This window comes from Hyperoodon ampullatus, assembly GCF_949752795.1.
Source record: "Hyperoodon ampullatus genome assembly, chromosome: 12".
NCBI classification, from domain to species: domain Eukaryota; kingdom Metazoa; phylum Chordata; class Mammalia; order Artiodactyla; family Ziphiidae; genus Hyperoodon; species Hyperoodon ampullatus.
In genome coordinates this window covers 47,802,199-47,829,657 of record NC_136925.1, presented here as the reverse complement: position 1 = coordinate 47,829,657, position 27,459 = coordinate 47,802,199, and the positions used below count along the sequence as shown (strand labels likewise).

The 27,459-nt window shown below is 36.9% G+C and overlaps 2 protein-coding genes across 4 annotated transcripts in view; one reads left to right on the top strand and one right to left on the bottom strand.

Annotated features, from left to right (window-relative positions):
- Positions 1–27,459, top strand: part of CEP85L (centrosomal protein 85L) — a gene marked incomplete at both ends in the record, with an annotated part of 151,042 nt that overhangs the window by 33,911 nt on the left and 89,672 nt on the right. For all 3 annotated transcript variants that reach the window (XM_079716098.1, XM_079716099.1, XM_079716097.1), the window contains one exon: positions 15,753–16,540. In XM_079716098.1, coding sequence (XP_079572224.1) covers positions 15,753–16,540 — 788 coding nt within the window. The remainder of the gene's footprint in view (positions 1–15,752; positions 16,541–27,459) is intronic.
- PLN (phospholamban) lies at positions 24,103–24,261 on the bottom strand (the record flags this gene model as incomplete). The annotated part of the gene is made up of 1 exon (XM_079716100.1): positions 24,103–24,261. One exon carries the CDS (start codon positions 24,259–24,261, stop codon positions 24,103–24,105), a length of 159 nt encoding a protein of 52 aa, XP_079572226.1.

Here is a 27,459-nt window from a genome sequence, read left to right as displayed (position 1 = left end):
TTACAATTTGATTTATAACCATTTTTATAGGAGAGAAATAGCACTTTTAGCTCTTTGCAAGTAAACTGCCTGATGAGACTTAATCTAAATTGAAACTAGTAGGAGATATCTAGAAAATGGTGCAGTTGAATGAAATTTTAAAAGCCATTCAAGAAAAAAATAAAATTTTTATGTAAATACAAAAAGGAGCTTTTTTACTGACCAGCTTTTAAAATTAGTTTTTTTAAAAAAATAATAAATTTATTTATTTATTTATATATATATTTGGCTGCGTTTGGTCTCTGTTGCTACTTGCAGGCTTTCTCTAGGTGCGGTGAGCGGGGGCCACTCTTTATTGTGGTTCACGGGCTTCTCATTGAGATGGCTTCTGTTGTTGTGGATCATGGGCTCTAGGCGCGTGAGCTTCAGCAGCTGTGGCACGTGGGCTCAGTAGCTGTGGCTCGTGGGCTTTAGAGTGCAGGCTCAATAGTTGTGGCGCACGGGCTTGGTTGCTCTGTGGCACGTGGGATCTTCCCAGACCAGGGATCGAACCCGTGTCCCCTGCATTGGCAAGCGGATTCTTAACCACTGTGCCAGCAGGGAAGTCCCTAAAATTAGTTTTGCTTTGAATTGTTGACCTCTTTACACTGTACTTCAGATTGTCCTTTAATTAAGTTGCCAGTAGTCTGGTTGGAGATCAGAAATGCCCCCCTTTTTTAAAAACCAGCTTTTCATCTTGTTTTATATAAACTTAGAGAATGAAGTTTCTTAGTTTGTTGTGAATGGTTGCTAAGAGACAGCGTACAAAAAGAGCTTGAGAACTAATTTGTGAACAGTGTAGACTTCTGTAATTATTTTAAACAAGTAATTTTAGAACTTCTCACTCGTTTTCTGCTTCAATAGTATTTGACTTCACAAAATACAATTGAGAAAAAATATAAAATATTCAAGAAAAAAAGGTGATCGGTAATAATGATTAGACAATAACAAAATGAGAACCAAGATTTGCACAGAATTGTATACTATTGCTATCAAGTACAGTTGCTAAAAGAATAGGTCATAGGTTTGGCAGTAGGGAAACAGAAGCTTCTCTCTATCCTTAAGGTATAATGAATAAAAGCAAGCAGTTCATGGAACTATGCTTTTCATGATCTTAATACCTGACATACAGTTTTCCTAATGTTCTTGATAGTTGTTTCTGTGTAATTCTTTTATGTAATCATTCTCAGTCTCTATGCAGATACCATAATGCCAAAATAGGACTTCATATTTTAGGTGTATCTTCTGTAAACATTTAGCTAGATTAAAAAAATTTATGTGGACAATTCTTGTCTTTTGAGTGGATATTCATTTACTAAGATTGTTAAATTTTGATGCATTTTAAATCATATTGTATACTTTCTAGTCTGCTTTTCTCAAGTTTTTTCCTTCTTGCCTTCTTTTGTTTCACTTTTTCTTCATGACATTTTCCTTCTAGTTTATTAGAAGTTATACACATATATCTCTTATGAGCTATAATTCATATACTATACAATTCACCCATTTAAAGTACACAATTTAATGCTTTTTAATATATTCTCAGAATTGTCCAACTATTACCACAGTCTAAGTTTAGAACATTTTTTAGCCCACCCCCCTCCTCCCCAAAAGAAGGCTGTCAGCTGTCACTCCCCGTCTTCCCTCCCATCCCTAAGCAGCCACTAATCTGTATAAATTTCTTTTTTCTGGACATTTCATATAAATGGAATCGTCTAATATATCGTCCTTTGTGACTGACTTTCACTTAGCATAATGTTTTCAAGACTCATCATGTTGTAGCATGTATCAGTACTTCATTTCTTTTTATTACCATAATAAAAGATAATATTCCATTGTACCACTTTTCATTTATCCATTGATCACTTGATGGACATTGCATTATTCTGATTTTTTGGCTGTTAAGAATAATGCTTCTGTGAATATGTTTCCATTTCTCTTGGGTGTATACCTAGGAGTGGAATTGCTGGATCATATGGTAACTCTGTTTAACCTTTTGAGGAACTGCCACACTGTTTCCTAAGCAGCGGCACCATTTTACATTCCCATCAGCATTGTATGAGGGTTCCAGTTTCTCCACATCCTTGCCAGACACTTGACACTTACTTACTATCTGTCATTCGGATGATAGCCATCCTAATGGGTGTGAAGTGGTGTCTCATTGTGGTTTTGATTTGCATTTCCCTAAAAATGGCAAACAAAAATGTCCTTTTCCTATGCTTTAATAGGACCATCTGTATATCTTCTTTGGAGAAATGACCATTCAAATTCCACATCCATTTTTAAATTGGATTATTTGTATTTTTATTATTGAGTTGTGTTTCTTATATAATCTAGATGAAAGTCCCTATCAGTTGCGTAATTGCAAAAATTTTCTCCCTTTCTTTGGACTGTCCTTTTACTCTCTTGACGGTATCATTTACAGCAAATAATTTTTAAATTTTATTGAAGTCCAGTTTATTTTCTTTTGTTGCTTGGGCTTTTGGTGTTGTATCTAAGAAATCACTTCCTGACTGAAGATCATGAAGATTTACACCTATGGTTTTCTTCTAAGAGTTTTATAGTTTTAGCTGTTACATGTAGGCCTATGATTCATTTTGAGTTAATACTTGTTGAAGGTATAAGGTAGGGGACACGGGTTCGTGCCCCGGTCCGGGAAGATCTTTGTATTCTTTTGCTTGTGGCTATGTAGTTGTGAGCTCTACCTATTCTGTTAGTTGTTAATGTAGAAATTATAATATGCATCCCTAGCTTGACTGTAATGGTAGTATGCTGCTCTACCCCTGTTTTATTTGTCATAGTTGATATTTTGGTTTTATCTCTCCCCCTCTCTTTTTTTAACCCAGAAGTTAGATAGTGTTATGCAATTATTGGTGTTTTTAGATTTAATCACAACTTTGCTGTTTTTTTTAAAAAAAACCTCATTCCTTTTTACAACTCATGACTCATTTTTCTTCTTTAGTGAAAGAAACTTAAGGAATGTTAGTAGTACTTTTAATGAGTCGGTTGGTGATAAGCTCTGTTTCTGTTTAGCAGAAAATATATTTTGCCTTCATCTTGAAAGATAGCTTAGCGTTCCAAACAATTCTTGGGTGCCAATTATTTACTCTTAACCCTTTGGAGATATTATTTCACTGTGCTCTGGATTCCATTTTTGCTGTTGAGAAGTTGGCTATCATTCTGAGAGTTCTGTTATGAATAGTCTGCCTTTTCTCTCTGGCTCACTTCTTATTGTCTGGTGTTTTGTAGTTTCCTTGTCCTGCCGCTGTGTGTGTGTAATGGTGAAGTTGTAAACCCTGAGAAGGGCTGTGTTCATATTTTATTGCAAATAATATATTTGCATTGTCTTTTCTACCTAGCACAGTGCCTTGTACATAATATGTTAGAAGATTGTTTGGTTGAACTACTACTGAATTTCTTTATATAGTTCTCTTTTCCTACCAGAGTGTAGTTTAGAATATTTTAAAAATATTTACCTAAAAATGTAGGGAATACTTAGAAACGTTCATTTGTTTAAAAAAGAGTTAAATGTGGTTTAAAAATTTTTTTTCTCATATGATACATGATCATGACATTAGCAGGAAGGGGAAAGTCACGGTGTTCTATAAAACTTAATTATTGCCTTTGGGATAGACTTAATATTTTTATTTAAAATATAAAATATTTATATTTTATATTGACTGAAAATATATTAAGCTGTTACATTTTAAATCAGAATTTTTTTTTTTTTTTTTGCGGTACGCGGGCCTCTCACTGTTGTGGCCTCTCCCGTTGCGGAGCACAGGCTCCGGACATGCAGGCTCAGCGGCCATGGCTCATGGGCCTAGCCGCTCCACGGCATGTGGGATCTTCCCGGACCGGGGCACGAACCCGTGTCCCCTGCATCAGCAGGCGGACTCTCAACCACTGCGCCACCAGGGAAGCCCTAAATCAGAATATTTTGATACAGGGTTATAGTTTCCTGATTATTTTTTTCTTTGTAAAGACTCATGATTTATTGTTATAATATGTATCTGGAAGGTGTGATTTTTTAAAAATTTAATTCCTTTATACTATAAGAAAGAGCAGAGAGAGACTGTCTCTATATACAAGAGAAGATAGAATCAATCTCGCATCTATTGCCAGATAGAATAATATGACAGTGAAACAGAAGGTTGGGATTTTGTTCAGAATTCAGGACTTTGTTATCTTAAATATAATTCACTTGCATTATCAGATTACAGCAATGTCCTCTTATATTTTTCCCCTATAAGCTGAAATCTGTCTGAAACCATTAGCTCTTCTGTGCTCTATATAAACCCTGTCCTCTGTTGTTGTTTTTTTAATTTTTAAATTTTAAAAATAAATTTATTTATTTAGGCCGCATTGGGTCTTCATCGCTGTGCGTGGGCTTTCTCTAGTTGAGGCGAGCGGGGGCTACAGTTCGTTGCGGTGCACAAGCTTCTCATTGTGGTGGCTTCTCTTGTTGCGGACCACGGGCTGTAGGCGTTCAGGCTTCAGTAGTTGTGGCTCGCGGGCTCTAGAGCGCAGGCGCAGTAGTTGTGGCGCATGGGTTTAGTTGCTCTACGGCATGTGCGATCTTCCCAGACTAGGGCTCAAACCCGTGTCCCCTGCATTGGCAGGCAGATTCTTAACTACTGTGCCACCCAGGAAGTCCCATGTCCTCTGGTTTTTAAAAGGACGGCCTTCTGCCGGTTTTAGATTTCACTTGTTCTAACTTAGATATGGGCTGGATGCCATCATAATAACTTGCATTTGGGATTTGTGGCTACAATTAGGTAGTATAATAAAGCACATTAGGAATCACATTGCATCTACCTCCAATTGATTGTGTTTTGTTAGGCAAAATAAATTATTTTTTGATTCATCTTTTAGATAGAATGGTCCTTTTTTTCAGATACTTAAACTGTCAGTTATTTAATACTTTGTTCATTAATTCATGGTGTATATGTGCATGTATGTGCATATGTATGTGGGTAGACTGAATTTTAATCCTTAGTTTTCACAGTAATGAATTCTGAATGTCACAGTAAATCAGTTTTTACAGTGAAACTCAGATACTGGTGATGGTTGAACTTAAGATATTTAAACTTGAAGGCTTCAGAACTGGAATCAGTCCAGGTGGAATGACATGGTGAATAGAACAGCAGAATCACGTATTAAAAAGTGATGTTTCCTGGACCCTCTCTACTCTAACTGAATGAGAATCTCTCAGAGTAGGGCTCCAGATACCAGGTAAGTTTGTTGTATTTTAAAGTTTGAGAACTTCAGGTATAAGTGACTTTTGGAGTAAATTCTATTCTCAATGTAATGTTCTATGAACAGCATATATTATCAGTAGCTTTCAGATATGTTGGAGTAAATACTAGTCTGATGTGGAATTGGTTTTTATCACCAATTGTTGATTTTCTCTGCAGTTGGGAAATATTGAGCTACCAAGGTAGACAGGAAGTTAGCATGTTATCAGATAAAAGTAGCACCCAGGACTGGTGATCTCTGGTCTCAGAAGTTTCAGCTGTGACATAGAAAGTGAGACAGTCACCTGATACATAATTCACACTTTAGTAACAGTGTTCTTTGAGATATTTCAAACTCTCTGAGGTCACAAAATAAAACACCTTTGCAGAAGTTTGGCCAAATGGTAATTAAAATAAGATGTTGTGTAAAGTAAAATGTGAAAGCATCTTTCTCCTTTTCTCCTCTTTCTACCTTTGTTTATTAAATTTGGGGTATATTCCTCTAGATCATTTCTGTGCCCATGAATATATATGTATTTACATACATATATGCACATGTATACATATATTTACTTATATGTTTGCATATTTTAAATATTGATGTATATAGACAGATTGCCCCTCTTCTTCCAAAGGCTATAACAATTTATATTCTTACCATCATAGGATATTAGCAGCCTTTAATAATTTTATGAATATGATAGGGAATGTACTTCTACTATTTAGTGAGTTGAAATATCTTTCTTGAAAAACAAACTTTTTAAAAAAATTTATTTTATTGAAGTATAGTTGATTTACAATATTGTATTAATTTCTGCTCTACAGCAAAGTGATTCAGTTATACATTTATACATTCTTTTTCATATTCTTTTCCGTTACAGTTTATCACAGGATATTGAATATAGTTCCCTGTGCTGTACAGTAGGACCTTGTTTATCCATTCTATATATACTAGTTTGCATCTGCTAATCCCCAACTCCCAATCCATCCCTCTCCCGCCCCCTACTCCCCACCCCCCTTGGCAACCACAGTCTGCAAGTCTGTTTTGTAGATAAGTTCATTTGTATCATATTTTAGATTGCACATACAAGTGATATCATATGATATTCGTCTTTCTCTTTCTGACTTAGTTCGCTTAATATGATAATCTATAGGTCCATCCATGTTGCTGCAAGTGGCATGATTTCATTATTTCTTATGACTGAGTAGTATTCCATTGTACATATGTACCACATCTTCTTTATCCATTCATCTGCCGACAGACACCTAGGCTGCCTCCATTAAACATGTATTCTTTATTTGCTTTTTTTTTGTTTTCTTTTGTGGTTAGCTTATGGATTTCTTTTGCCTACTTTAAAATTAGGTTGTTAGGTTTTTGGTTTTGGGTTTTTTTTTTTGGAGTTCTTTGTACAGTATGCATATTTAGCCTTTTGCCTGTTACATTGAAAATATCACTTACTTTAGCTATTTCTTTTTTTTAACATCTTTATTGGAGTATAATTGCTTTACAATGGTATGTTAGTTTCTGCTTTATAAAAAAGTGAATCAGCTGTATGTATACATATATCCCCATATCTCCTCCCCCTTGCATCTTCCTCCCACCCTCTCTATCCCACCCCTCTAGGTGGTCACAAAGCACCGAGCTGATCTCCCTGTGCTATGCAGCTGCTTCCCACTAGCTCTCTATTTTACATTTGTTAGTGTATATATGTCCATGCCACTCTGTCACTTCGTCCCAGCTTACCCTTCCCCCTCCCCGTGTCCTTAAGTCCATTCTGTATATCGGCATCTCTATTCCTGTTCTGCCCCTAGGTTCTTCAGAACCTTTTTTTTTTTTTAGATTCCATATATATGTGTTAGCATACAGTATTTGTTTTTCACTTTCTGGCTTACTTCACTCTGTATGACAGTCTCGATGTCCATCCATCTCACTACAAATAACTCAGTTTAGTTTCTTTTTATGGCTGAGTAATATTCCATTTTATATATGTGCCACATCTTCTTTATCCATTCATCTGTCGATGGACACTTAGGTTACTTCCATGTCCTGGCTATTATAAATAGAGCTGCAGTGAACATTGTAGTACATGCATCTTTTGAATTATGGTTTTCTCAGGGTATATGCCCAGTAGTGGGATTGCTGGGTCGTATGGTAGTTCTATTTGTAGTTTTGTAAGGAACCTCCATACTGTTCCCCATAGTGGCTGTATCAATTTACATTCCCACCAACAGTGCAAGAGTGTTTACTTTTCTCCACACCCTCTCCAGCATTTATTGTTTCTAGATATTTTTGATGATGGCCATTCTGACTGTTGTGAGGTGATACCTCATTGTAGTTTTGATTTGCATTTCTCTAGTGATTACTGATGTTGAGCATCCTTTCCTGTGTTTGTTGGCAATCTGTATATCTTCTTTGGAGAAATGTCGATTTAGGCCTTCTGCCCATATTTGGATTGGCTTGTTTGTTTTTTTGATATTGAGCTGCATGAGATGCTTGTATATTTTGGAGGTTAATCCTTTGTCAGTAGCTTCATTTGCAAATATTTTCTCCCATTCTGAGGGTTGTCTTTTTGTCTTATTTATGTTTTCCTTTGCTGTGCCAAAGCTTTTAAGTTTCATTGGGTCCCATTTGTTTATTTTTGTTTTTATTTCCATTTCTCTAGGAAGTGGGTCAAAAAGGATCTTCCTGTGATTTATGTCATAGAGTGTTCTTCCTTTGTTTTCCTCTAAGAGTTTTATAGTGTCTGGCCTTACATTTAGGTCTTTAATCCATTTGGAGTTTATTTTAGTGTTTGGTGTTAGGAAGTGTTCTAATTTCATTCTTTTACATGTAGCTGTCCAGTTTTCCCAGCACCACTTATTGAAGAGGCTGTCTTTTCCTCATTGTATATTCTTGCCTCCTTTATCAAAGATAAGGTGACCATAGGTGCATGGGTTTATCTCTGGGCTTTCTGTCCTGTTCCGTTGATCTGTACTTCTCTTTTTGTGCCAGTACCATTCTGTCTTGATGACTGTAGCTTTGTAGTATAGTCTGAAGTCAGGGAGCCTGATTCCTCCAGCTCCATTTTTCTTTCTCAAGACTGCTTTGGCTATTCAGGGTCTTTTGTGTTTCCATGCAGATTGTGAAATTTTTTGTTCTAGTTCTGTGGAAAATACCATTGGTAGTTTGATAGGGATTCCACTGAATCTGTAGATTGCTTTGGATAGTATAGTCATTTTCACAATATTGATTCTTCTAATCCAAGAACATGGTATATCTCTCCATCTGTTTGTATCATCTTTAATTTCTTTCATCAGTGTCTTATAGTTTTCTGCATACAGGTCTTTTGTCTCCTTAGGTTGGTTTATTCCTAGGTATTTTATTCTTTTTGTTGCAATGGTAAATGGGAGTGTTTCCTTAATTTCTCTTTCAGGTTTTTCAACATTAGTGTATAGAAATACAAGAGATTTCTGTGCATTAATTTTGTATCCTGCTGCTTTACCAAATTCATTGATTAGCTCTAGTAGTTTTCTGATAGCATCTTTGGGATTCTCTATGTATAGTATCATGCCATCTGCAAAGAGTGACAGTTTTACTTCCTTTCCGATTTGGATTCTTTTTATTTCTTTTTCTTCTCTGATTACTGTGGCTAAAACTTCGAAAACTATGTTGAATAATAGTGGTGAGAGTGGACAGCCTTGTCTTGTTCCTGGTCTTAGTGGAAATGGTTTCAGTTTCTCACCATTGAGAAAGATGCTGGCTGTGGGTTTGTCATATATGGCCTTTATCATGTTGAGGTAAGATCCCTCTGTGCCTACTTTCTGGAGGGTTTTTATCATAAGTGGGTATTGAATTTTGTCCAAAGCTTTTTCTGCATCTGTTGAGATGATCATATGGTTTTTCTTCTTCAGTTTGTTAATATGGTGTATCACATTGATTTATTTGTGTATATTGAAGAATCCTTGCATTCTTGGGATACACCCCACTTGATCATGGTGTGTGATCCTTTTAATGTGCTGTTGGATTCTGTTTGCTAGTATTTTGTTGAGGATTTTTGCATCTATGTCATCAGTGATATTGGCCTGTAGTTTTCTTTTTTTGTGACATCTTTATCTGGTTTTGGTATCAGGATGATGGTGGCCTCGTAGAATGAGTTTGGGAGTGTTCCTCCCTCTGCTATATTTTGGAAGAGTTTGAGAAGGATAGGTGTTAGCTCTTCTCTAAAAGTTTTACAGAATTCATCTGTCAATCCATCTGCTCCTGGGCTTTTGTTTGTTGGAAGATTTTTAATCACAGTTTCAATTTCAGTGCTTATGATTAGTCGGTTTATATTCTCTATTTCTTCCTGGTTCAGTCTTGGAAGGTTGTGCTTTTCTAAGAATTTGTCCATTTCTTCCAAGTTGTGCATTTTATTGGCATATGGTTGCTTGTAATAATCTTTCATGATCCTGTGTATTTCTCTAGTGTCAGTTGTTACTTCTCCTTTTTCATTTCTAATTCTGTTGATTTGAGTCTTCTCCCTTTTTTTCTTGATGAGTCTGGCTAATGGTTTACATTTATTTCTGATCTGGTCTTTATGATTTCTTTCCTTCTACTAACTTTGGGGTTTTTTTTGGTTTTTCTTTCTCTAATTGCTTTAGGTGCAAGGTTAGGTTGTTTATTTGAGATTTTTCTTGTTTCTTGAGGTAGGATTGTATTGCTATAAACTTCCCTCTTAGAACTGCTTTTGCTGCATCCCATAGGTTTTGGGTCTTCGTGATTTCATTGTCATTTGTTTCTAGGTATTTTTTGATTTCCTCTTTGATTTCTTCAGTGATCTCTTGGTTATTTAGTAGTGTATTTTTTAGCCTCCATGTGTTTGTATTTTTTACAGAGTTTTTCCTGTAATTGATATCTGGTCTCATAGCATTGTGGTCGGAAAAGATACTTGATACGATTTCAATTTTCTTAAATTTACCAAGGCTTGATTTGTGACCGAAGATACGATCTGTCCTGGAGAATGTTCCATGATCACTTAAGAAGAAAGTGTATTCTGTTGTTTTTGGATGGGATGTCCTATAAATATCAATTAAGTCCATTTTGTCTAATGTGTCATTTACAGCTTGTGTTTCCTTTCTTATTTTCATTTTGGATGATCTGTCCATTGGTGAAAGTGAGGGTTAAAATCCCCTACTATGATTGTGTTTCTGTTGATGTCCCCTTTTATAGCTGTTAGCATTTGCCTTATGTATTGAGGTACTCCCATGTTGGGTGCATAAATATTTACAATTGTTATATCTTCTTCTCGGATTGATCCCTTGATCATTATGTAGTGTCCTTCTTTGTCTCTTGTAATAGTCTTTATTTTGAAGTCTATTTTGTTTAATATGAGATATGAGAATTGCCACTCCAGTTTTCTTTTGATTTCTATTTGCATGGAATATCTTTTTCCATCCCCTCACTTTCAGTCTGTATGTGTCCCTAGGTCTGAAGTGGGTCTCTTGTAGGCAGCATATATACCGGTCTTGTTTTTGTATCCATTCAGCCAGTCTGTGTCTATTGGTTGGAGCATTTAATCCTTTTACATTTAAGGTAGTTATTGATATGTATGTTCCTATTACCATTTTCTTAATTGTTTTGGGTTTGTTATCATAGGTCTTTCCTTCTCTTGTGTTTCCTGCCTAGAAAAGTTCCTTTAGCATTTGTTGTAAAGCTGGTTTGGTGGTGCTGAATTGTCTTAGCTTTTGCTTGTCTGTAAAGCTTTTAATTTCTCCATCGAATCTGAATGACATCCTTGCTGAGTAGAGTAGTCTTGGTTGTAGGTTTTTCCCTTTCATCACTTTAAATATGTCCTGCCACTCCCTTCTAGCTTGCAGAGTTTCTCCTGAAATATCAGCTGTTAACCTTGTGGAGATTCCTTTGTATGTCATTTGTTGCTTTTCCCTTGCTGCTTTTAATATTTTTTCTGTGTATTTAATTTTTGATAGTTTGATTAATATGTGTCTTTGTGTGTTTCTTCTTGGATTTATCCTGTATGGGACTCTCTGTGCTTCCTGGACTTGATGGATATTTCCTTACCCATGTTAGGGAAGTTTTCAACTATAATCTCTTCAAATATTATCTCAGTCCCTTTCTTTTTTTCCTCTTCTTCTGGGACCCCTATAATTAGAATGTTGGTGTGTTTAATGTTGTCCCAGAGGTCTCTGTGACTGTCCTCAATTCTTTTCATTCTTTTTTCTTTATTCTTCTCTGCGATAGTTATTTCCAGTATTTTATCTTCCACCTCACTTATCCGTTCTTCTGCCTCAGTTATTCTGCTATTGATCCCATCTAGAGAATTTTTAATTTCACTTATCGTGTTGTTCCTCATTGTTTGTTTGCTCTTTAGTTCTTCTAGGTCCTTGTTAAACATTTCTTGTATTTTCTCCATTCTATTTCCAATATTTTGGATCATCTTTACTCTCATTACTCTGAATTCTTTTTCAGGTAGACTGCCTATGTCTTCTTCATTTGTTTGGTCTGGTGGATTTTTGCTTTGCTCCTTCATGTGCTGTGTTTCTCTGTCTTCTCCTTTTGCTTAACTTACTGTGTTTGGGTCTCCTTTTCGCAGGCTGCAGTTTTGTAGTTCCCATTGTTTTTGGTGTCTGCCTCCAGTGGGTGAGTTTGGTTCAGTGGGTTGTGTAGGCTTCCTGGTGGAGTGGACTGGTGCTTCTGTTCTGGTGGATGACGCTGGATCTTGTCTCTTTCTGGTGGGTAGGACCACGTCCAGTGGTGTGTTTTGGGGTGTCGGTGAACTTATGATTTTAGGTAGCGGTCTCTTGCCTCATAGGCAGCTCCACACCTTTTCCCAGATTCCCTCCCAGCTAGCTGTGGTGCACTAGCCCCTTCAGGCTGTGTTCACTCAGCCAACCCCAGTCCTCTCCCTGGGATCTGACCTCCGAAGCCCGAGCCTGAGCTGTCAGCCCCCACCTGCCCCGGCAGGTGATCAGACAAGCCTCTCAGGCTGGTGAGTGCTGGTCAGCACTGATCCTCTGTGCGGGAATCTCTCCGCTTTGCCCTTTGTACCCTTGTTGCTGTGCTCTCCTCTGTGGCTTTGAAGCTTCCCCCACACACACACCATCCGCCCATCTCTGCCAGTGAAGGGGCTTCCTAGTGTGTGGAAACTTTTCCTCCTTCACAGCTCCCTCCCAGAGGTGCAGGTCCTGTCCCTATTCTTTTGTTTCCATTTTTTCTTTTTTCTTTTGCCCTACCCAGGTATGGGGGGAGTTTCTTGCCTTTTGGGAAGTCTGAGGTCTTCTGCCAGCATTCAGTAGGTGTTCTATAGGAGTTGTTCCACTTGTAGATGTATTTTTGATGTATTTGCGGGGAGAAAGGTGATCTCCATGTCTTCTCCGCCATATTGAAGGTCCCCTGTAGCTATTTCAATGGTGTAATAATAACGAACATTTTGCTTTGTGCCTGGAATTCCTGTGAGTCCTTTACATGTATTATTTCATTTAATCTTCACTGTTGTCCTCTTTACTTTATGGATGAGGTAACTGTCATGCAAGAAGGTTAAATAACTTGTTTGAGCATGTGACTACTAAGTGGTAGAGCCAGGATTTGAATCTAAAAATGCTGATTTCAAAAATATTACACTGGGCTTCCCTGGTGGTGCGGTGGTTGAGAGTCCGCCTGCCGATGCAGGGGACACGGGTTCGTGCCCCGGTCCGGGAAGATCCCACATGCTGTGGAGCGGCTGGGTCCGTGAGCCATGGCCGCTGAGCCTGCGCGTCCGGAGCCTGTGCCCCACAACGGGAGAGGCCACAACAGTGAGAGGCCCGCATACCGCAAAAAAAAAAAAAAAAAAAAAAAAATTACACTTAGCCTTTACACTATCTTTACTTACAGCTTTTTAAAAATGTAAAAGTCTGAAAATTTTAAGTTTGATATGACTCATTTTTTGTTTTTTAAAGAATTGAAGATATTTTTGAGAGGCTATGATGATTCTAATACAAATATTCCTTTAGGAATAGTAACACAAACACATATATAGATGTAGATATAGTGCTGTAATGTATTAATACAAATATTCCATAGAATATTGGGGTCATTTGTCCTATTTCTATTTAGAACTGACCTTCAGTAGCATATTCCTCTCTATTCCCTTCTTCTACTGATTACCATAATAATCCATTAATCTTCCTGCTGTCAATCATTTTGCTTTAATTTGTCCTCAGCAGTTACTGGAATAATCATCTTAAGTACTGTTTTGGTCATGTCACTTGCTCCTTTGTTTGGAAACTTTTGGTATGTCACATTTCTTGCTGAATGAAGGGTAGGCTGTTTCTGTAGCAGGGCATTTGAAGATTTGCACAGCTCTGCTTTACATTTACCTTTCAAGAATTATCTTGAGCAGCTTTTCTTGATACTTACTGCATACTGCAGATAAATGGGATAATTTGTTTTTCTTCTTTTGAGGCCATATTCTCCTGGCTTCATACTTGGATCAGTTAGTGTTCTGAATCAGTAGAAGAAGCTGACTGGATGATTGAGCAGATGAGGAATTTATTTAAGGGCCTTTGGTTAACTCAGAATTTTTGAGGAGGGCTGGAGAGCCAGGCTTAAGGTTAAGCTTCCAGGTAATATGCCTCAGTCACCTCTGAGAACTGGCACTCTCCGGCCCCACTGGAGGAAACCACCAGTGCTGCCCAACTGCTGCCACTCCTGGGCCAGAACTTGGTTTGGCCACCTCTGCTGCTGTCATTGTTGGGGGCTAATGCCTCTGCTGTTGCCAAACGTGGTAGCTTCACACTGAGCCTGTTTTCTCATGTGACTCACTTCCAAACTGAAATCTTGTGCAGGTACTTCTGAATGTCTGTATCATAGTTGCAGGGCATGTTGGGAATTTAAGGTCTAAAATTTATTTTGGGAGGTTGGGCTTATAATGTGGGGATTTTCTTGAGTATGAAAAGGTTCTGCAGAAGCTGATGGGAAACTGTTATATGGTAAATGTCTACTATATTATTTTTTCTTGTATTCTTTCATCTATAATGTTTTTCCCCTTTCATCTCCAGGTGAATAAATTCGGTGCAAAGACCTATTGGAATTCCATTTTGAATTAGTTTGCCTGGGTCTTTCTCATCTGAATTTTCTTATGACTTTCTCAACATTTCTTTTTCCATTACTTTATTTCTTTAAAACAATATCAAAGCTCGCAACTAATATTTAAATATATTCTGTTATGAGTCAAACAATATGGAAAGATACAGAAAAAACTGTAAAAGTTGCCTTTCACCACCCACCTCCTCTTCCCCTACATTTCAAATCGCTATCCCCTTTCTAGATATCATGTGATAAAAATGATAATCTTTGATTTTAATTTGGTATATTTGATGATAATTTGGTACTTGATAGTAAGTCCATTGAGTATAGAGGCCCTTATTTATCCTTTGGGCTTCCATAGAGCCTACTACAGCTGTTCCTATGTGTAGGATAGTATTATGTGAAGGCCTGACCTACAGCAGTAACTATGTAATCATTTTGGAAGTAAAAATGTACAACGTGGGCTTCCCTGGTGGTGCAGTGGTTGGGAATCTGCCTGCCAATGCAGGGGACACGGGTTCGAGCCCTGGTCTGGGAGGATCCCACATGCCACAGAGCAACTAAGCCCTTGATGCACAACTACTGAGCCTGCGTGTCTAGAGCCTGTGCTCTGCAACAAGAGAAGCTGCAACAGTGAGAAGCCCGCGCACCGTGATGAAGAGTAGCCCCTGCTCGCTGCAACTAGAGAAAGCCCGTGCACAGAAACGAAGACCCAACACAGCCCACCCCCCAAATTAATTAATTAATTAATTAATTTTAAAAAAATGTACAACATGGGGATTTAGTAAATGTGCAGAGAAAGATAGGAATCAAAGTAGACTGCAAGTGTTCTAGCTTGGGAAATATTTTATTGATGATGCCATTAAGGGAGATTGGGAGTGTAGAAACTACTCTGTATCTGCAAATATGTTGCTAGAACACTTTCTGATTATTTTCCATTATTGCAGGAGCACCTTTACCCATATTCTAATTTGAATTGTAGTTTGAGAGGTGCTAAAATGTTCATATTGGGCCTATATTTCCACAGTTGAGGAAAGACACTAAGAGATACGATTTTTTAATAAAGTTGTGTCTGAGGCTTCAGTGATAGATCATGAATAAGACCTTTCAACGGGGAGATGGATTTTTCTTTTAAGGCACAATACTTAGATTAAATAGCATGAATATAAACCTGTTTTCCAGTCATTTTTCATCTGTAAGTAGATGGCAGATGAGCATATATTTTGTTATGTATCCATTTTTAGAAAATGATATTCGAAAGTATGTTTGTTTCAGATAAACTTAAAGGAATAATAATAATAATAGTAACAATAGTAAGCCCCTCATTTTGATAAAAGTGCCTCTGAAAAACTTGTGCTGGGAAACCATGTTCAGATTTTTGTTTTGGCGTTTTACATTTTGCCTCTTTTTTTTTTCCTGTTAATTACAACTAATTTGGCATTCTTTTTTCTTTCCAGATCATTCAACTTCAAGTGGCACATTATCTTTTAAGCCTAGTCGATCATTGGTTACTCTTCCTACTGCCCATGTCATGCCATCTAACTCCAGTGCTTCAGTTTCCAAACATAGGGAATCATTGACATCAGATGGCTCAAAATGGAGTATAAGCCTTATGCAAACATTGGGAAACCACAGTAGGGGAGAGCAGGACCCTTCACTAGACATGAAGGACTTCCGGCCTCTCCGGAAATGGTCATCTTTATCCAAACTCACTGTCCCAGGTAACTGCAGCCAGGGTGGCATTGTGCACACAGAAGAGTCAAGGAGAGGTTTAGAAAAGACAGGGAGAGACAAGGCTTTAACATCACAACTAAGGACAATTGGACCTAGCTGTTTACATGACAGTATGGAGATGCTTAAGCTAGAGGACAAGGAAATAAATAAAAAACGACCATCAACTCTGGACAACAAATATAAATTTGAGAGCTGCAGCAGAGAGGACTTTAGAGCTTCTTCCTCCATTCCTAGGAGACAGGCCTTAGACATGACATACAGTGCCTTACCTGAAAGCAAGCCCATTATGACAAGCTCAGAGGCTTTTGAACCGCCGAAATATTTAATGCTTGGTCAACAAGCCGTAGGTGGAGTTCCCATTCAGCCTTCTGTGAGGACGCAAATGTGGCTTACTGAGCAGTTGCGGACAAACCCTTTGGAAGGTAGAACTACAGAGGACTCTCACAGTATAGCTCCTTGGCAGCAGCAGCAAATTGAAGGGTTTCGACAAGAAAGTGAAACACCACTGCAGGTAAGGCTCAAAATCTAGTGTGTGCTTCCCTCCAGTGGATGTTATGAGTACAAGCGCACTTGAAGTAAGCATATGACAGTGTGTCCATAGGCACAGATTGGTTTGCTTTTCCTTTCCCCTGCAGGATAATAAGCACAAATGTTATAAACTCTAAAAGTATTGCATTGGTAACAAAACTTAAAAAATATTTGAGACTGATTAACACGGAAAACTTGAAACCTTTACCTGCCTTGGTAAAGGTTTCAAGTTTATTTTCCTTTATTTTATTTATTTAAATTATTTTTATTTTATTTATTTATTTTATTATTATTTTATTTATTTCCTTTATTTTCCTTCTCATTTGTTAAATGGGCATAAACATTAACAAAGCAAAAAATACTCAATTCTATTTCAATACTTGAAACAGAAACAAAGGAGCTGGCATGGTATAATAGAAAGAACATTAACTTGGGTGTATGAAGGCTTGGATTTTGTTTTATCAGATTCAGAGTCTGGATGATTCTCTACCTGTCACTTAATACTTAGTATCTCTGGGCCTGAGTTTTTCTTTCTTTCCTTTTTTTTTTTTTTTCCTAAATTGAGATATAATTGACATATAACATATTAGCTTCAGGTATATAACATAATGATTCAATATATGTATATATTGTAAAATGATCACCACAGTAACTCTAGTTAACATCCATCACCATACATAGTTACAAAATTTTTTTCCTTGTAATAAGAACTTTTAAGATCTACTCTTATCAACTTTCAGATATACAGTACAGCATTATTCGCTATAATCACTATGCTGTACATTGTATCCCTGTGACTTTTTTATTTTATAACAAAGTTTGTACCTTTTGATCTCCTTCATCCATTTACCCACCCTCCAGCCCGAGCCTCTGGCAGCCACCAATCTGTTCTCTGTATATATGATTGTGATTTTTTGTTTGCTTGTTTTAAAAACATAATTGTCTTTCTCTGTCTGACTTATTTCACTTAGCATAATGCTTTCAGGGTCCATCCATGTTGTCACAAATGGCAAGATTTCCTTTTTATGGATGAATAACATTCCATTGTTTATTGTAATATTCCATACACACACACACATATGTATGGCACATTTTCTTTATTCGTTCATCTACTGATGGATAATTAGGTTGCTTCCATGTCTTGGCTATTGTCAGTAAAGCTGAAATGAACATAGGGGTGCATATATATCTTTTCGAGTTTGTGTTTTCATTTTCTTCAGATGAATACCCAGAAGTGGAATTGCTGGATCATATGGTGGTTCTCTTTTTAATTTTTGAGGAACCTCCATACTGTTTTCCATAGTGGCTGCACCAGTTTACATTCCCACCAACGTGTACAAGTTTCTTTTTTCTCTACATTCTTGTCAACACTTGGTATTTCTTGTCTTTTTGATAATAGCCATTCTGATAGGTGTGAGGTGATAATCTCATTGTGATTTTGATTTGAATTTCTCTGATGATTAGTGATGTTGAGCACCTTTTCTTGTACCTGTTTGCCATATATATGTTTCTTCTTGGTTTCTACATCTATAAAATGAGAAGGTGTAACTAAAGTCATTTATAAAGCTTTGGTAGTGGTTGGTATGTGTTTAGGTTTATAAAATAGATGTGCTTATTTTTTTAAATTAAATTGGGTGTCAGGATTTATTAATCATTTTAAGGAAAACACTTTACATGATAATTTACATAAAAGAAAAACGGTGTGTACCCCCTAATGTAACATGTAAATTTTTAAATTTCTTGATCTGGAAATGTTTTCTATTCCATGGTAATTTTCTACAGCTCATTTTAACTGGGAAACCAATTATCTGTAGAATTTTTCATAAATTCTATCATCCAATTTTATTTCTATTGCCAGAATTTTCTGAAACAAAGTAATTCCATTGAAAATTGTAAAATTTCCCTAGAGCAAAAACTTAAAATTACTAATCGTTACAATTACTAATAAAAAAATAACAAAGATTAAAGGAATATATTCTATGAAAGGATAAGGAAATCACTTGTCTAGGAACCTCACAAGTCTGAGTGCAGCTCCAAAACATACGCATAACCTAATGTGCTACATTCACAGGAGAACCCTTAACACATCGCATGTGCTTTCTTTACTCTTGTTTTGGACATAGTTCTTATCATCTTGATTATATATATTTAAATTGCATAACTAAACAGAAGTATCATTATGATGTGTGAATTACAAATCAGAAAACAGCAATTTAACCCGATTTATTTGTGATTTATCTATTCAAGCAGTTGAAAGATAGGAGACTTAATTTATCAAATACTACCATATTTTAGTTCTCAGGTGCTTGTGATTATAGGAGAGCAGGGTTCAAGTAGTTGTTTCTGCAGCTGGTGTCTTTACACAGGAGTGGAGCGGCCTGGGGTGGTGGGGGGAGGGGCTGAATGTTCTGCTCCAACCTGCAGGACGGTAGGTGCGCGACAGGGAGGTAACTGTGAGAGTTGAGGGAATTTAAAGGAATAAGTACTAATTCATTCCTTCTTACATTCTGGTGGGAGGACCCGCTTCTGTAATCGAAGTTTTCCCCAACCTTGAAGCAGTGCAGAGAGGGTAGGGAGCTTGGAGGTGCTTTGTGGAGAAAACTTATTTGTAAATCTTGGTGCGTGGTACAGGAAGAAGGCTATAAGGGACAAAATTTGCTTGTGCTTGGAAAGCCCTACTTTTTGATTAACCTTCTTTGGGATGGTCTCTTTATGGTGCTTTTAAGTTTCATTGTAGAAAGATGAAACCAGGTAAGGAAAACCTAGACACTTTAATTGCAGTGTTTAAACGACCGCTTCTCTTCTAATTCTCTTGGAGTACTACAGAAAAAAAATTCTTAAATACCTTCTCCTTGGAGCCTCTAAATACTGTTTTGTGGTTTTTTTTTTTTTTTTTTGTGGTACGCGGGCCTCTCACTGTTGTGGCCTCTCCCGTTGCGGAGCACAGGCTCCGGACGCGCAGGCTCAGCGGCCATGGCTCACGGGCCCAGCCGCTCCGCGGCATGTGGGATCCTCCCGGACCGGGGCACGAACCCGCGTCCCCTGCATCAGCAGGCGGACTCTCAACCACTGCGCCACCAGGGAAGCCCTAAATACTGTATTTTAAAAGCTCTCATCTTTGTTTTTTCTTAAGTCTCTTTAAAAACATTGATTTCCTTTTAGTCTAATTTTTGCATAAAGGGTAGAGGCTTAATAATAATTATCCCATCTCATAAATTGTGAGAATGTGTATGATTTTCAAGGACAACTGTTTGTCACCGTGAAGAAAAATAAAACAAAACAAAACTATTTACAACAAAGAAAAGGAATTTGGCTGAGATTCACAATCTAACATCACCATAAATTTATCTAGAACTTTGTAGCTGTCAGAGTGTTTTATCTCAATTGATCCTCAGAACCTCCTTTGTCCCTTTACACCCTCAAAAGTTTGTTATTGTAACATGGAAGTGTCACTCCTCTTAGAACTCAGTTCTAAATAATTACTGAGCCAGCATCACAGTCTTATGTGCATGGTGTTCTTTGATTCCCATGGTTTCTTGTTAAATCAGCTAGAGTGTAGTGGTGTGGAACTCTGAAGTGTTTTCCCTTGTGAATGAAGCCATCAATGCAATGCCCTCAGTTGATTAGAGTATAGGCCTCCATGTGCAATGTCCACCACAATCTTTGGTTCGTTCCTCTGTTCTGCATTTGCTGCTCTCTTTCAACCTTCCCCAAAAGCTGTCTAACCCTACATGGACTATGACATAAGAGAAAAACAAACAGCAAAGTCTTATCATCGTCTCTTTGGAAAGACTGTTTCCCATTCCAGGACCCTTTTGCATTTCCCTTTTGGGGTGGGGTGAGAAGGGATTGGAGGATGCATACTTCTACATGCAACAGTGTCCATTGGATCCGTATAAGCTCACAGTGGAGCCCCCAGACAGAAGTGAAGAAGTGTTCTCTTTATTGACAAAGTAGTTCTTTTCTCTTATATTCTGTAGGATCTTTTTTTTTTTTTTTTTTTTGCGGTACATGGGCCTCTCACTGCCGCGGTCTCTCCCGCTGAGGAGCACAGGCTCCGGACACACAGGCCCAGCGACCACGGCCCACGGGCCCAGCCGCTCCGCGGCACGTGGGATCCTCCCGGACCGGGGCACGAACCCACGCCCCCCGCATCGGCAGGCGGACTCCCAACCACTGCGCCACCAGGGAAGCCCCTGTAGGATCTTTCTGAGTTCTGGGTTGCAATCATTAGGAGGAAGATAAAATTTTGTGCTTGTTTTAACCAAGGAGAGGCTTGATCAGCCAGGATATTGGCACCTAATGATTTCAACGTATTTTACTGGAAGATTTCTCCTATATAAATAAAATATATAAATATTTGGTAGAATGACTTAAAGCTAAATGACTTACTTTTTGTCTAACATCACATATGAATGAAAGGTTTTATTTTTAATGTGAGAGCATTTTGTGTATTCTGTTACATTCTCTGAAAAGAAAGTTTTCTTGTTTTTATTCTTATTTTTGCACCGTTTTGTTTTTAACTTTTTTACTGTTTAACATAATATAGCACAACTGCATTGAAAGATGTGGACACTGTGACACTCTCAATAGATAGGATATGACATTCACTAGGTAACTAAAATGAATATAATTGATTTTTGTATACATGTTTTAATGAATAAACTTATTAATGTGTTTGGCTTTTTTCAATCTGTCATCTTTTCTGTATAGTATTGGCATATAATTTTTAGTCATTTTAAAGTGTGCTGTTACTTAGAAGAAGAGCAAATGTTTTTGAAATTTTACCATTTTCTCACTTTTCCAGAAGACTCAAAAATAATCAAAGGATAAATAATTTCTAGACAGGAGGAAATTCATTGTTTTATGTAGGTCTGCCCTCTTGTGTCTGTACTAGGAAATCTTGATCTTATTTTATTTGGGGAAAGTCACTGAAAACAAGCTACAAAATCAAAACTGCTTATAATTAGATTGTTTTATGGTCATATCAATCATGAGCAGTTTCACTGAGTTCAAGAAGGTTCATTTTAATGTAGGTGATTTGCATTAAATAAACATTTTGGACCAGATAAAATAAAAAAAGACAACATTAAACATTTAAGAATTAGTTCAGGGCTTCTCTGGTGACGCAGTGGTTGAGAGTCCGCCTGCCGATACAGGGGACACAGGTTCGTGCCCCGGTCCGGGAGGATCCCACATGCCGCGGAGCGGCTGGGCCCGTGAGCCATGGCCGCTGAGCCTGCGCGTCCGGAGCCTGTGCTCCGCAACGGGAGAGGCCACAACAGTGAGAGGCCCGCATACCGCAAAAAAAAAAAAAAAAAAAAAAGAATTAGTTCAATTTTGGTACCCTGTAAAGTAAGATTAGAGTTTATTCTACAGTAGAAAGTATTTGAGCATTTGGTATTTAAAAATGTTTAAATACATAGTTCATTATATATTACTCTTTATACATCATGATAAACAGAATAAATAAGTTGCATTTAAAGAATGGGTTTTTGTTTTACAATATAATCTAAGGTACAGTATTCTGTAATCCTCAAGTATAAGGTTTTAATTTCTGTTAAAGGCAGAATGAAAAACAAAAAAATTCTTTATTTCTGTTTGACTTAGGAAAAACTCCATAACCTCACAGCTTATAGTTTGAAGTTGATGTTGTAATGCGCAACATAATGAAAAGGATAGAATTTATTATTGCAAAATTTCCACTTATTTTTTAAGATCATTGCAGCTAATTACAGAACTTGGTTATTTTTTGCATGGGTTATTATTGACACCAGTGAAGTGAATGCATTACTTCTTGTTTATAAGCTCTTCTAGTTGATGTTAGGGATATCCAACCCACAGATGAGGTTTCACTCAAGAAATCCCTCTGTTAGTAAGAAACCCCTTTTCCCTCTGTTCTCAGATATCAGTGAACCAAAATTATCCCCCTTCCTATCTCCAGTACCCCTCAGGGATTCAGAAAAAACTTAAAAGCAATAAATATTTCCTTCACTATTTTCTTAGTAGCACTTGTGTTACAAACCAAGGTCAACACTGACTTTTCCAGTTCTTTTAGTAACCATATTTTGGCAAATCGTATAGGAAATTACATATTTTCTACTCCTTTAATAATTACTATACGGTAGTGTGTCTTGAACATAAGTTAAAATTACTGGATTGTGCAATATAGGTGTAAACCATTTTAGGCTTAATTTTAAACTGAGTCAATTTAAATTACCAAATTTTAGTGAATATATTTTCCAAACCAGTTTTTACTTCTATTGTTTAATGAGTTGTTGGAAGATATTTTTAAATGACTAGAGGGGAAACTGGAAATGTATTCAGCAAGAAAATCATTGTAGATTAGTATTGCTGGATCTATAATTTAGCATAGTTGAGTGGCCTACCAAATATGTATTTACCATCTGGGTGATAGATTAAGGAAAATAGCTAAGCCCTATCATAAACAATAGTGGGATAAAAAGTTCATTTCAAAATTTAATCAAAGAATTTGTTAATTTTGGAGAGATAGTTAAAAATTTTATTTTTTAATGCTTGAAATAATATTTTTTCTTTTATTCTGTTCCTTGCCTACATTGAGTGTGAGATTAGAACAGAAGACAACCTGTAAAATCATTCTAATGTCTTAAAATCTCATGATTCCAGAGATACAGTGTGGCAGTTATGTGCTCTAACTCAGATAATTAGCTATAGTGCCTTAAATTAAGGTTGATTCTGTTCTATTAGTGTATTAGTATTTATGGCTAATCACAATGTCAGATGTTAAAGTAACCAACAGTTATTGTCTATTGATCATAAAGTCCTAGAGAGAACAGATTTACAGTTTACCTACACGTGCTAAAATTCTGTAATTCTTTGAAAAAATTAGTTAAATTTTACTTATGTAAGGGTATGGTCTTGGTTTTTTAACTTGATTTTCATAAACTTAAAATATTAGAGTAGTATACAAAAAACAACTTCTATTTTAGAATGTAGGTTCTGATAGAGTTACTACAAAGACTTCTGTATGATGATAGTAAAGATAACAGATGTTAGGGCTGTTTCAAATGATGACATTTCATTTGAATGATTATTTTGATATACTTGGTGCAGACCTGAAAAATACTTAATAAACATCAAAGAGGCTTTTACAGTACAGTATAAATTATATTTACCCCCAAAGAGTGAAGCTAACGCTTTATATATGAAGTGAACTTGTTAGCAGTGCAGTTTCAAAACTAAACCCCTAGTTCATCCTTAGGAAAGATTTGGGATAGAAACTTATAAGCTCTTTTGAGAAAATTAGCAGTTACATTATGCACACTTACATTATAGTCATTTTAAAGTTAATTTTTTAAAATAAAGCCCTTTTTATGTTTACAACATCCAGCAGATGAATACATTTGCTAACAATTTGTTTTGTTCCAAATCTTGACCTTTTCACAAAGAAATTCTTCTACTTAGGAAGTGGTCTCTTATATAGTATTGTTTTCCCTTCTTCATGGGATGATAGATTTTAAGCCGATGGTGATAAGTTGCAGCACTGGAGATTGCAGCAGAACTTCAGAGAAGCATCACGATGATGCAAATCAGCAAGAGACATATTAAGATGAGACAGAAATTGACAAATAGGTTCTGGAGATTTTGACGTGCGTGTTGAGGCACGTCAATGGTTGAAGCTCTTCTTATAGCAGAGCGAGTGAGGTATTGGACTTTATCCATGACACCAGGAAGGCAGGAAGCCTGAAGTTTTAAACGGTCAAGAGAAAGATGAAAGCTGCCAGCCAAGTGTGAGATCACTATCTTCTTTTAGGTTGCCTGGAATGTAAAAATAGAAAATGGATTAGCATAATATGTGTAACCTGTCCTCTGAACAGGTAAAACACAGTTTTGCGTTAATCCCTCTTCCTCAACATTATTTGTGTTTATGACATCAAATACCTCTGTAGTCTGTGTGTGTGTTGCTCTGTCTCTGTCAGTCTGTTTTGGTGATGGTCACCATGATGTCTTGTATTTGGGGTGTAATAACTTTAGTCTTTGCCTCCTCCTCTCAAAATGACTGGAAGTATAGTTTGGTTAGGGTGCAGCTTGTTTTGGGCTATTCCCTTGGGCAAAAGTTCTTACATATAGTTTATTTTTTTAAATTAATTTATTTATTTTTGGCTCTGTTGGGTCTTTTTTGCTGTGCGCGGGCTTTCTTTAGTTGCGGCGAGTGGGGGCTACTCTTTGTTGTGGTGTGTGGGCTTCTCATTGTGGTGCCTTCTCTTTTTTGTGGAGCACAGGCTCTAGGCGTGCGGACTGCAGTAGTTGTGGCACGTGGGCACAGTAGTTGTGGCTTGCGGGCTCAGTAGTTGTGGCTCGCAGGCTCTAGAGCGCAGGCTCAGTAGTTGTGGTGCACGGGCTTAGTTGCTCCGTGGCATGTGGGATCTTCCCGGACCAGGGCTCGAACCTGTGCCCCCTGCATTGGCAGGCAGGTTCTTAACCTCTGCACCACCGGGGAAGTCCTTACATATAGTTTTATTAAGGCTGTTTCTCTGTGAGCATAATTGTTGTGAACATTAGTATATAAATAGCTCCAGAGCAAGTCATATAATAAGAAATGCATGCACTAAATTATTCTCTGGATGTTGATTTCACTCCAGAATAAAATAGTTCAATGAGCGGTGTTTTACCAGAACTATAGATTCAAATGTTTCTCATTCCTTTTTATGATTTTATAGCTTTGTAGAATATGCTATTTTAAGTAACTTTTTAACAAGATGATATTAAGTACTGAAGGCTGTCAAGACTCAGAAGGCATAGTAATAAAATTATCATTATCTCACTGTCTACCACAGACAGTTGCTATTTGCAAAGGACTTGTACTTAAGAACAGCGTTTCCATTTGTTTTCTTTCAGAGCTTCCACAAGCTATTCTGCCTAATTAATTAATTAGTTGCTGCCTAATCAATTATCTGTGCTAATTAATTAACAAAACAAAACTTAAAACAACAGATCATTGTAGAAAATTAGATATAGATTAAAAATTAGCTGTGAGTTAACTGCCCATAGATAATAGCTATTAACTTTTTGTGATATTTGTTGTCAATCAGGATACGTCTGTGTAAATTTTGAAATAAGAAAAATTAGAAATGGAATTAAAAAAAATAACCATAATTAACTGCCAAAGATAATAGCTGTTAACATTTGTTGATATATCACTGCTAATCAAGATACCCTTACCCCAGCTGCCTGATTTCATTTTCTCTCTAGTGGCTATAAACCCATCTCAACCTTCAGCTGTATTTCTGAGAGAGACTAGTGCTGAAGACAGCAGAGGGAAGAACTGAAAGAATGAGGAAGGAGAAGATATATATTAGGACTGATCAGTTAGAACTCCTCATTTATTGTTACAAAGAAACCATGTGGTATATGGTGGTTAGATTCTATATAATTTCAGCACTTCAACTTGGCTCTATTAATTTTTTTTAACATCTTTGTTGGAGTATAATTGCTTTACAATGGTGTGTTAGTTTCTGCTGTATAACAAAGTGAATCAGCTATACGTATACATATATCCCCATATCCCCTCCCTCTTGCATCTCCCTCCCACCCTCCCTATCCCACCGCCCTAGGTGGTCACAAAGCACTGAGCTGATCTCCCTGTGCTATGCAGCTGCTTCCCACTAGCTATCTATTTTACATTTGATAGTATATATATATGTTTGAATTATGGGCTTTCATTTGGCTGAAGACTCTGGTCTCCTTCATAGTATTGGCCTATAGTGAGGAGATCCAAAAAACCAACTTAGGTCAAACTTCATTCTTTCAAAGAGTTGGTAACAAACTGTGTTTCTCTAGAGCATATATATATTATATATATATATATATATATATATATATATATATATGTCTTTAGCATATATTCTTCATTCTCCAACACAAGTGGCTGTTACTTAATAGAAAATGACAGCATAAGCTTGGTATAAATTTAATTTAATTACTTTTTTTTAATTCCTCAGGTAAAATACTATAAAAATAAAGGGGTTTACTTTTGTTCCTTAAGAAGAAGCATCCTTTAAGTTGTTTCGGCTTATATTTGTTTATTACAGATATAGCGGATTTATACTGTTGGGTAATTGTGGAGAAGGTTTTCTTTCTTACTTTATTATATAAATCTGACTAATCTCTTTATATAACAGTACAACTACGAAGGTTGTAAAGAATTAGCATTGGTAATTCCTATTTAAACTTAATTTTTGTGAAGTTTCAGGACTTAAATGGTATAAAAGTTCTAAATTTTAAAATTATTGTGAGATATAACATGGAAAGGGAAGAACAAGCCAGTTATTCATCATGAAGCATATACAAGAGTCACTCCCTACCCTGACACTGGTGAGTGGTACTTGAGTCACATGAAACATGTCACCTTTCCATAAATACTTCATTCCCTTTTATGATTCTGTCCTTTGCACATGTTGTTCTGGCTCTGCCTGGAATGTCTTCCCTCCCCCTGCCTCTACCTTTGATTCTTTGCCAGGCAAACTTCAGTTAATCCTTAAGGCCCAGTTTAAATATCACTTCCTAATGAAACCTTCCATTACTCATTAAGGCAGAATTGGTTATCACCTCTGTTGGGTTTTAGTAGGGCTCTGGTATTACCTGTATCAAGATATGGCTATCGGGCTCTGCTGTAATTTTGATTTACATGCCTGTGCCCCCAACTAGAATTCTAGTTTGTGAGTATAAGAAATCACGTGTTTATTTTGTATTCTAGTACTTAGTGCAAAATTAGTACCATTTGAACCAGTCAGTGAAGTTGAACAAGGGTTTTTATGATTTACTGTAATATTTTTAGAAAATTATTAATGATCAAAGATAGTGCTGTGATTAACAGATTAACCATGTAGAAAATAGAATTTGATAAACACATAATCTCCA